The sequence below is a fragment of the Cyprinus carpio genome, chromosome A15 (assembly GCF_018340385.1).
Source record: "Cyprinus carpio isolate SPL01 chromosome A15, ASM1834038v1, whole genome shotgun sequence".
Lineage (NCBI taxonomy): Eukaryota > Metazoa > Chordata > Actinopteri > Cypriniformes > Cyprinidae > Cyprinus > Cyprinus carpio.
The window spans coordinates 9,569,380-9,581,239 of NC_056586.1; the positions used below are offsets into that span (position 1 = coordinate 9,569,380).

At 40.9% G+C, this 11,860-nt stretch overlaps 1 protein-coding gene across 3 annotated transcripts in view; it reads right to left on the reverse strand.

Moving 5' to 3' along the window:
• Positions 1-11,860, reverse strand: part of LOC109086597 (sacsin-like) — a 39,080-nt gene extending 27,220 nt beyond the window's left edge. For 2 of the 3 annotated variants that reach the window (XM_042770950.1, XM_042770948.1), the window contains exons 1-3: positions 11,516-11,860; positions 9,806-10,143; positions 8,637-8,787 (exon numbers count right to left, since the gene is read on the reverse strand). In XM_042770950.1, coding sequence (XP_042626884.1) covers positions 8,637-8,787; positions 9,806-9,828 — 174 coding nt within the window. In that variant the 5' untranslated portion in view covers positions 9,829-10,143; positions 11,516-11,860. Of the gene's footprint in view, positions 1-8,636; positions 8,788-9,805; positions 10,144-11,499 lie in introns of all 3 variants that reach the window. The other variant, XM_042770949.1, reaches the window with a different exon arrangement.

Consider the following 11,860-nt stretch of genomic DNA (forward strand, 5'->3'; position numbering starts at 1 on the left):
ATTCAAGTGATTTAACATTTTTAGTTTTTCACTAACCACGCATAACATTTTTTTCTCAAAAACACAATCATGTACATACATGCTGCTCACATATTATTATAGCCTAGTTTGTGCTGATTACAGTGAGATTAGACTTTAGCCATTTAGATATTTATAATAAACTGAAAAAAGCACAAATGTCAGAGCATGACAAAACTTCTCCAGGCCCCAAAAATACCCTTAGACTCCAGAGGGTTAAAGACCCATCTCTTTAACCTGGCTTACACATAACACACTAACACATTTCTAACATTCAAATCCATTAAAGAATTTTTAGGCTGCATTAATTAGGTCAACCGGAACCTGGAACACTTCCCATAACACCCGATGTACTTGCTACATCGTTAGAAGAATGGCATCTACGCTCATATTAGTCTGTTTCTCTCTTATTCCCAGGTCACTGTAGCCACCAGATCCATTATGTATCCAGACCAGATTGTGGATCAGCACCTAGAGAGGACCTCTACAGCCCTGAAACAGCTAGATGAGCCACAGATACCCTGTAAAGACCTTGTCTCAGACGGCCACCGGGACAAGACTACAGGAACCAGTTGAATCCTCTACACAATGAGACTTTGCTGCAGCCTGGAACTGAACTGCTGGTTTCATCTGGCCAGAGGAGAACTGACCCCCTGACTGAGCCTGGTTTCACCCAAGGTTTTTTTCTCCATTCTGTCACAGATGGAGTTTTGGTTGCTTGCCACCGTCACCTCTCATTTCCAGTGATATCGTTGACTTGATTGGCCAGATACTATTTAAACTGAACTGAGATGGATGATGACATCACTGAATTAAATGCTGAACTGCTTTTAACTGAAAAATGAGTGCTTACTATTGTCATTTTGCATTATTGACACACTATTTTCCTAATTAATGCTGTACAGTTGCTTTGACACAATCTGTATTGTTAAAAGCACTATATAAATAAAGGTGACTTGACTTGACTTGACACAGGCTGGGGCCTGGCAGGCCATCCCTGTAGTGCCAAACTGGGTGTTGGGGACCGTAAAATGAGGTTATTCACTGCAATTCGCTCGAATCCCCGCAATTCAGCTGTGTGGTTCCCACCTCAATTTAAGGCAAAGACGCACACATCCTGCGCTCAAAGGTGATGAATTTGCTGGCAATAGGAGCCGTAGAAGCGGTTCCCCGAGCTCAGAGTGAGTCAGGCTTCCACAGCCACTACTTCCTTGTCCCCAAAAAGGATGATGGCCTCTGGTCCATCCTTGATCTCAGACACCTGAATCAAGCACTCATGAAAAGGTCATTCAGGATGATTACACTGAAACAGATCCTGGTGCAAATTCCCTCAAGAGACTGGTTATTTTCTCTGGACCAGAAGGATGCATACTTTCACATCCAGATAGCCAACATGTCACAGGCGATATTTGAGATTTGTGTTCAAGGTAGTGGCTTATCAATACATGGTCCTTCCCTTTGGGCTGTCTCAGGCCCCCCGCACTTTAATAAAGTGCATGGACTCAGCTTTCTCCCCTCTGAGACAGATAGGAATCTGCATTCTCAATTACCTAGATGACTGGCTCATATTGGCCCAGTCGGAGGCAGAATTAATATCACACAGGACCCTCTTCCTGAGCCACCTGGAGTGCCTGGGACTCAGGGTCAATTTTGCCAAGAGCACATATCCTTCCTGGGAACAATTTTGAACTCGGCTCAGATGAGATCTGTAGTCGCACCAGAACGGGCTCTGGCCATACATAGGCTGGCGACCTCCTTCGAGATCGGTTCCACTCACCCTCTCAAAGTGTTTCAGAGGATGCTGGGCCACATGGTGGCAGCATCGCCAGTGCTACAGTTGGGTCTGCTTCATATGCACCCCCTTCAGTGCTGGTTGAAACCACGGGTTCAATCCCACGCGTGGCAGGCTGCAGATCAGGGTGTAACAGCCCTGGCCCCCTGGAAGAACTCCCACTGGATGGAACAGGGCGTAGCCATGATACAAAAATTGCCAAGGAGGCCTCTCCTCGAAGCGTCTCTTCACTCTGGTAGAGTGCCTCCTGGAATGGGCTCAACTCAACCTGCACTCGCTGAGAGCAGCGCATATACCGGGCAATTTGAACCAAGGAGCGGACATGTTATCAAGGAGCAATGTGTGGATGCTCCATCCTCAGACAGTTCAGAGGATCCAAGAGATCTTCGGCGAGGCCGAGGTGGACCTCTTCGCCACGGAAGACAACTCTCACTGCCCAATTTATTTCTCAAAAACCAGGGATGCATTGGTCCACGACAGGCCCAACCTCCTCCTTTATGCTTTTCCCCCGATCGCTCTGATCCCACAGGTAATCAGGTGAGTAAGGGATCAAAAACATAAGGTTCTCCTGGTGGCCCCCCTTTGGATGAACCAGCTGTGGCTATTAGAGCTAACTCAGCTGTTGATAGTGACCCCTTGGCCTGTTCTGATGAGACAGGATCTCCTCTCTCAAGCAAACAGGACAATATGGCATCCTAGGCCTGACCTATAGGCCCTGCACCTCTGGCCGCTCGACGGGAGCCTTTGAGCCACCCAGAGCAAGTTTTAAACACAATTTCGGAGGCTAGAGCCCTGTCTACAAGACGCATCTACGCCTTGAAGTGGTCTTTTTTCTCAGCTTGGTGTCTAAACTGCAGTTAAGACCCTCATAAATCAGATTTGACAGAGGTATTGTCATTCTCCAAGAGCTGCTGGTTAAGGGACCCTCCCAATTCATGCTCAAAGTCTATGTGATGGCTATAGCAGCTTCTCATGCCCCTATTGAAGGCCAATCGATGGGCAAAAACAGCATGGTCAACCACTTCCTAAGGGGTGCCAGGAGGCTGAATCTCATCTCCCTACCGTCCCTTTATGGGATCTGCTCACTGTGCTTAGGGCCCTGAAGGGCCCCGCTTTTGAGCCACTACAGTCTGCCAACATTCGGTCGCTATCGCTGAAGACTGCTCTGCTTCTAGCACTGGCATCAGTAAAGTGAATAGGGGACCTGCAGGCACTCTCTATTAGCCCTGCCTGCCTGAAATTCGGGCCTAACGACACTAAAGTTGTCCTGAAACCAAGGCACGGTTACGTACCTAAGGTGCTCTCCACTCCATTCAGAGCACAGGTCATTACGCACTCTGCACTTCCTCCCTCTGAAGAGGACAAAGAGCTAGCTCTGCTCTGCCCCGTCAAAGCTCTGAGAATCTATACTGAATGTTCCACCCCCTATAGGCGGTCGGAACAACTCTTTGTCAGCTTTGGTATCCACACCAAAGGGCTTCCAGTCACAAAGCCAAGACTCTCTAGATGAACAGTAGACTCCATCTCGCTAGCATACTCTTCTTTGGGCCTTCAATGCCCCATTGGAGTACGGGCCCACTCGACTAGAGGCATCGCCTCGTCTTGGGCATGGTCCAGTGGTGTGTCCATTGCCGGCTGGGCCTCACCGTCCACATTCACAAGGTTTTATAACCTGGAAGTCCCAGGGTCTTTTCTACCTGAAGTGACATGCCCTGCTTAAACAGATCTGGCAGAGAGCCCTTGGCCATATCACGCTCAATCTATCTGGCATTAGTTCACCTGTTTGCTCTCGACCCCTGGGTGTTGAAGTTACAGGAGTACTCTGGAATGATTAACCAGGCCGGGTGTGACCTCAGGAAGCTCAACACGTCTTAGCCTTGGGTTGTTGTTAACTACTCTATGGGCAATGGTTGCTTATGGAAGTTTGATACCTTTAGTGGTTCCACTACATTAGGACGGTGTGATTGTACTGTGTTCTCATATGCATCTAGCAAGACGCATTACGACTGTAGTATCGAAAGGGAACATACTCGGTTACTAACTTAACCTTGGTTCCCTGAGATACGGGAACGAGTACTGCGTTGCTAGCCATGCTATGTAGCTGCACAACTCAGTCGTCGCTTCAGTCGAAGTAACCTGAGAATCCTGTGGCAAATGGCTGCTTATATAGCCAGATGCCCCTCCCATTCTGGCAGGCTTTGGCAGGCTTTAGCCGGTTTCATCGCCATAGGCTCCTGCAGCTCCACTGCCTAGCCATTGGTTCATTTTTAATACACTGCACGAACCAATGGCCGGGCAGTTTCACTGCGTGAATGAAAAAAGGCTTCAGTTCAGGAGAAAAAAGGCTTTTTCCCGTATGCGTCTGGCAAGACGAAGTACTCATTCCCGTATTCCAGGGAACCGAGCTTACGTTAGTAACAGAATACGTTTCTCTGCAGCAGGGACTGGAGCACTTGTCAGGATAGAAGGAAAATTGATGGGGCAAAATACCGTCAAATTCTTGTGGAAAATCTGCTGCTCTCTGCCAGAAAGTTATCAATGGGAAGAAGGTTTACCTTCCAACATTACAATGATCCAAAGCACAGCAAAACTGAGCACACAGTGGTTGAAGGAGAAAAAGGTGAATGTCCTTGCATTGCCCAGTCATAAATCCCATTGAAAATCTGTGGAATGACCTGAAAACTGCAGTCCACAAACACTCACCATCAAATTTAACTGAACTTGAGCAGTTCTGCAAAGAAGAGTGGGCAAATATTGCAAAGACTTTGCAAAGTTACAAAAAAAAAAAACAAAACACAAAAGACTAAAATCAAAAAAAAAATAAAACAACAAAAAACAAAAAAAAGACACAAATCCTCTATCCAATTCAGTGAATCTCCAATTCATTGAATCATTCCTGACATTTTTTCCTGACATGTTTTATATAAGTTGCACTGAGTCAATAAAATAACACTCACTCAGACAATACAGCTGGATAAAACAAAAACGGAGTCCGTCGTCATTTCAGTCGGCAAAGCAACAAAATGTGATTAATTTAAAGGGGGTGATTCTCTTCTATACCCAATGTATATATTGTGCACACAAAATATAAATTAGTTCCAAAAACATTGATTTGTTCCCTTATTTTAGTTGATTAGTGGTCAAATTGTACTAATTTGATTAAAACTAAATTTTAAAAAAAATTAGCGCATATGAAAGATGCTAAACTATTGGACTAATTGGTTAGCTTGCTATTCACAACCTCAATAAGCCCCAAGAAGCCATGGTTTACAGTTTTTATAACAGCTAAGGGTAGGGTGACCATATGCGCCGTTCATACGGGACACGTCCCGGCCAGGATTTTAATATTGCCTAAAACATCCAAAGCAGTTTGACCAATAACATGCAGGTATTATACATAATCGACCAATCGTGGGGCTGCGCATGAGAAGGTGAGAGCTACAGGGAACAATCAAAGCGATGCAAATATGCACACGTGTTCGTTCGTTTGTTTGACTTGAAGCATCACTGCTCAAAAGAAAGACAGCAAAGTAGATGCGAGAGCGATCCGAAAGCATAAGGAGCCATCTGCTCTGCTCTCTAGCTCTCATGAATGTCGCACAACGATGGCCGGGACGTGTCCCGTATGAACGGCGCATATGGTCACCCTAACTAAGGGGCATTGTTAGGCACGACGCAAAGCTGTTATATATTCACTGTAAACCACGGCTTCACTGGGCTTATTGCTTTTATAAAACGGTTATTCCATATACGTAGTAAGGTTTCACAGAATAAATCAGAGCAAATAAAGTGTTATGATATAAATAAAAACAGTATTCTTCCACCAAACAATGTAGTTCCTCAGAAACAGTTGCGGTTCCAACAATGTTGTTGCCGAGCAACACACAGAAGTAAACAAAGGTGTACGTTTTTAGTGTAATTTACAACAGCTTCAAAAGTGGCTCAACCAATCAGAATCAAGGACCGGAACTATCTGTTTTATAATTGAAGAAATTCACTGATATACTTTGAAGGTTAAAACATTAAACATTAAATGATATTGTAGTATTGTAAAGAAGTTCTGTCAGTCAATGGAATCACTTTCGGGGTAAAACTTGGATCAGGCACTGGACAAAAACTGTTGTTTTCAGTGTTGACTGGATTCTAACCTAAATGCCACTGATTGGACATTGTGATTAAGAAATGTCTGTGATTTATGGCTTGTGTTTGTGGCTACATTAAGCACTCAAACACAAACAATGGATTGCACTGGACCATTTGCCAAATCTGATTTGCCAGTACACTGTTATTACAGCTTCAACTGGGAGTGCGCTTGCTTTTGTTTGAGGATGCTTAGCACCCCCGTAGAACTGGGCCTGATTTGGACAGGGCGTAGAGTTCAATCATTGAGTTGAAGTTATATCTGACAATTGTGTCAGAAATTTCATTATCAGATTTACGTTGTAAACACTCAACTACACGCTATCATAAAGTTTGTGATAACACAATATTGGCAACTAGCCCCTCAAGGTAGAAAATGAGTAATGTATAAAATGTATCATATTTTCATACAGTTCATCTTCCTTGGATGAGAAAAAAAATAATGAAATGCCTTAGAAGAACATTTGGAAGAAACCAACTTGTCATGGCATATCCATGAAGAATTACCAAAAGCAAAAAATTCCTGAACTTATTAGAGATGCTGGACTGATGCCAAGATTAGTGGTCACACAGTTTATGATCATACAAAATCAGACTGTATGCACAGATTCATCAAAACTGACCCATAATACTATTCAGCACACCTCTAAAGAAATTTGGGCCGGACTGTACGGTCCAGTCCTCTGGGGTTGTAAGTATGAATGTTAGCTGAGATCTGAGAGCTGGCTTTCTCCAGGCTATTTTTTGAGTCTGACATACTTACAGGGTAGAGGAATATTCTCCCACCTGCTCCCGTCATTCAGGGATGCTTCCCGCTTCAAGCTTAGAGAAAGGCTCTGAGGCCTGGCCTGGTCACATGAAAAGTAAAAAACTATTTACTCTAACCCCTATTGTGCTTCTTCCATTTACAAGAGAATTAATGTAATCTTTTTCTTATTTTCTGATCAATATTTGACTATATGTTTGGAATCCAATGGGTAATTTGCCTAATCAGTTGTGCCACTTCTCCTGAAATCCAGTTTAATAAGGCGATCAATACATTGAATGTAACTACTGCAAGAGTAATATACATTTACATTAAAGTGCCCCTTTTCTGACAATATTAGGTTCCTAATATTGTTTCGGGAGTCTCCTACAATAGGATTACATCTCTAAACCCATCCTATGGTCTACGGTGTACAGCGAGTGTTGAAAGCGATATGCCCATTGCTATAGTTCTGTATTTTGAACACATAGGGCCCTATTTTAACGATCTAAACGCATGGTCTAAAGCGCAGGTGCACTCAGGGCGTGTCCGAATCCACTTTTACTAGTTCAACGATGGGAAAAATGGGTGTTTTGGGGTGAAACCTGCAATAAACCAATCAGAGTCTCATCTCCCATCCCCTTTAAAAGCCAGCTGGGCTTGCGCCATGGCAGGTTCGCTATTTACATGGTGGAATTTATTTTTTCATTTTTAAAATGTGTGTAATAAGCAAAGTGTACGTGCGTTGTGCACCCACCTATAGGTGCATATTACTAACGCGCTCTTTAAATAACAAAGGAAAGATATTGCGCCAGACTTTAGACCAGGTTTGAGTTGGTCTATGACGCAGTCTATTTTCAGTTCCTCGAAATAGCAATGCACCAACAATGTGCCTGAACACACCTCTTTTTTAGACCAGCACGCCCATGGGATGCACAAATGGGTGCAAATGCATTTGTTATTTAAACATGTGGCGCAGGACGGGAAAATGAGAACTGCGTCGGGCTGAAACTAGCAAAAACACTCGCGCCGCATTGCGCCGGGTGTATGATAGGGCCCACAGGATACACAAACCGCTTTACTTGGAATTTTTTTTTTTAAATAATAACTATTTATTATTTTTTGCAATATTAAAATGAGAGATGTTTGTTTACAATTTATATAGATCATGATAGCAGCATTTCATCAAATGAGCACCTTTGAGTAAACTTTGCATATATCCAGATGAACGGTACAATCAAGTGCACTTTTGATTTTTAAAGGGCCAAGAACTGCCTGGAATAGTGGAATGATGCTGTACGGTAAAATATGACAGTGTGGTAGTCTGCTGCATCCTCCAGAACCTAGCACTCAAAACCAGCCTCCAAAATGGGAAACTGCACACCCCAATTTAGGATTAACAACCACACAGAACACCTTAAATATACTTATAAAATCATATCAACCACATAGCAGTGCAACCTTGCATGGAAAAGCTCCACTCTATTAAAAATCTAGTATTAAAATGTTTAATTCCAATTTCATCCTGTGAAGTAAAAACTGCAACAAAAGAAAATGCTAATAGATTTTATTTATATGCAATTTGTTGTGATCTGTATAGTGGAAAGGCACAAACACCACTGTGGTTTTGGCTGTGTTTACACTGCAAAACACTGGAACCTATCATGGGCTCTTACCCTGGGCTGCACACAGATTACAACACAATAGAGCACATTTAAACAGTCTGGCCTCTGCCCAGGTTCTAAATCAGCTTCTTTGGGTGGATTATAAACCTGTGTATTTCGGAGGGGTGATTCTGATCACATGGGGAAGGCACCGTGAGGTGATGCTCTTCATTTGGAGATTATCTTCATAGAATCCCCCTAACAGATCATTATTGCTGTTTTTTTAACTGTTCATGAAATATAATCGGGAAAAGCTTTACAAACATTTCCAGCTCACCAGTTTTCCATTGTGAAACAGCTGCTGCTGATACACAGGATAGTCTGTTTCTTGGCAGATCAGGTTTTTGATGTACCTGATCACTGTAGACGGGGGGACCTGGAAGACCCTCTTGCCTAGATAGTCATGACAGACTATCACCCATGGCAACCTAAAATCACAAAGCAAAACACCTAACTATTCACATCTCACCAAGCCTTTAAAAGAGGTCATGTTTCACCTCAATATCAAAGAAAACAAACAGAAAGAATTTTTATTTTCTTGTTAAGAAAATACATTTTATTTTTAGGACTAAGGGGTTTTGCATTATGACATTGTATTCATGAAAATGAAGCACATTTCCCCCAAAGTTCTCATTAACATAGCAAAAATATATATATTTTTAATTACTGTAATATGAAAAAAATATATAAAGTATTACAGTTTATATGTAAATTATTTATATCCCATTCAAGTATGCATAATGCCTTTAGTTCATGGTGACTATTTTATCTTATACATTAAAAGAAAATTTAATGTATTTTCATTCCAATTAAATTCCAGTTTCTCAATGGGTCGATAGTTTCTGTCTTAAGACAAAGTGAGTCTGACATACAACATAAAACTACAAAGATCTCTTTATTTTTGTTCTTTCACTGAGAACAAACACTTCAAGGATGCTTTTGTTCTTTTTTATGGCCATGACTGATGATCCTTTCATGCACAACAAACCCTAACTGAAATGCATGGATCCTGCCACATCACCTCTGCAGTTAAAAATCAAATTACACCTATTAGGGGCTATTAATTTTGAGCCGTATCCAAATTGCACACATCAGTCTGTCTTCTAAAAGCTAAGCCAGAGCTTGGATGAATATGTATTTTGCCCTGCTGACAGATTATGACATTTTACTATAACAGAAGAATGACACATATCTCTTGGTTTAGAGTCGACCTTGACCTGTTGTCAGGCAACCAATGAAAGTCCGACGGGGTCACTGTATCATCCTATTTGTGTGCTAGGGTGGGGCATAAAATGGACCATGCAAACTATCTAGTGATAATTTACATGCTACCAGTTTATTAGATAAGATGTTTAACTTGTTAAATGTCTTATTTGATTTGTTATTTATAGACAAGGATAACATATAGTTTAGATAGTTAACGGTCTCACTGAAGTCTTAACTTACCACGGGTCGTGACCGGTTGCCATTGCTTTTCAGCCAAACTGCGGTTATTCGCGTGCACAGACATTCACCGATCACTCCGCATGGAGCATTATGCCGTACCGTTATCTTCCGGAGAAAATCCTCCGCATTGGGCATTCATTGATTTACTCTGACCCTTTTGGTCTAACTCTGAAAGAATCATCCCATCCTGTGCGCTATAAGCTTCGTGTGGCCGTGTTTTGCTCTTGGACCCTCCTCCTGCGATGTACCGATGTGGTTTAGTAAACGGCTCGTGCTGTTAAGCCCACGGTTTGTCCCATAGATATCACGCTTTGTCGCAGTGTTTTAAAAGAAGGATTCTGGAAGAAAGAAAGTAATAGAATGTCACAAATGTTGCTTCTTCCATGACAACGCCTTCTTAAGAGCGTTTCAGTGAATGTGTAAGATGCATGTGTTTGTGTAGTTGCGAATTTTTGACTCTGACTGAGCGCCATGAATGCTGGGAGTTGAAGTCCTCTAGTAGTGTAATGCGCGCGCACAAACGTAATAGTTATTTTAATTATTATATATTACATTATATATAAAAAATATTAATCTTTATTTAATAATCTCAGTCAACTATAGTTATCAACTGTAAATGAAAGTTCGGATTATCTTAGTACATGTGGTCACATTTGTGAACAGTGGAAAACAGATTTTGAATAAGATCTACCAAATTATAATATTGCAGAATTTAAACATTGTATTTGTCCCATTACGGTAAAAAACACAATAAATAAATAATGAAATTGTTACTTTATTTTTTGTAGCCTAACTTGAGTCTTGTTGAGCCACTGAGCGATTTTAAGTGTGAAGAGTCCCACCGGTGTGAACATTATACTTTCACTAACTTAATATAATATATATGCATTGTACTGCGTCATAAGATAACTCCTTCCTTACAAAGAAAACTAAAAATACGGCATGATGACTTTAACTTTAGATGGATTAAACATTTAATTCCCAGCTCTAAGTGTGCACTTGTATTTTATTTCATGGATATTGAACAAACCGTATGTTTCTTCAATAATAATAATAATGGATATAATGATACAATATATATATATATTATAATATATATATATATATATATATATATTATATATATATATATATCTTATCATTATTATTATTATTTTTATTTTATTTCATGGATATTGAACAAATAGTATGTTTCTTCAATAATAATAATAATAATTATATATATATAATCATTATTATAATCATCATCATCATTATTATTATTATTGAATAAACATGCGGTTTGTTCAATATCCATGAAATAAAATACAAGTGCACACTTAGAGCTGGGAATTAAATGTTTAATCCATCTAAAGTTAAAGTCACCATGCAGTATTTTTAGTTTTCTTTGTAAGGAAGGAGTTATCTTATGACGCAGTACAATGCATATACCAAATGACGTCATAAAACCTCATTGCACCAATACATTTACCTTTAACTAAACCTTGATCAAAATGAGATGCAAACAAATGACAATTAAAATTGCAAACAATTTCACTTTCTTAAACATTTAGAATATTTTTGTATTAAATTCTCCCCCTAGTGTATAGCCTACATATTTTGTTACATTATTGCCGTACTGAATGTTGCCTATTTGTTACATCCGTGATGTTACATATAAACAGAATAAGAAAAAAAGAAAAAAAAAAACTCACCTTTTGTGAAAATTACCTTATTTTGTAATTCAGGTGCTAAACTCGCGCAAAGGGGAGTAAATTACAGTAATAACACTGAAGAAATCCAAAATAACCCTGGTCTCAGCACGGTTTCCTCTGTAAATCCACTGCTGCAGTAGACAGTTCCTCACAGGACAGTCACAGGACAGGACGGTCAGTGAGATCTGCAGAGCTGATGATGGTCTTCACACGCATCCTCTCAGCATGCTGCGATGTTTGTTCTTGTATAGACTGTTTATGGCACATGCACGATTTACTGCCTAACGCCCAGTATTCACTAATTCTAGCAGTTCTTCGCGAGTGACCGTCTCATTACTGCATCAGCTGTTAGCAACCAGCA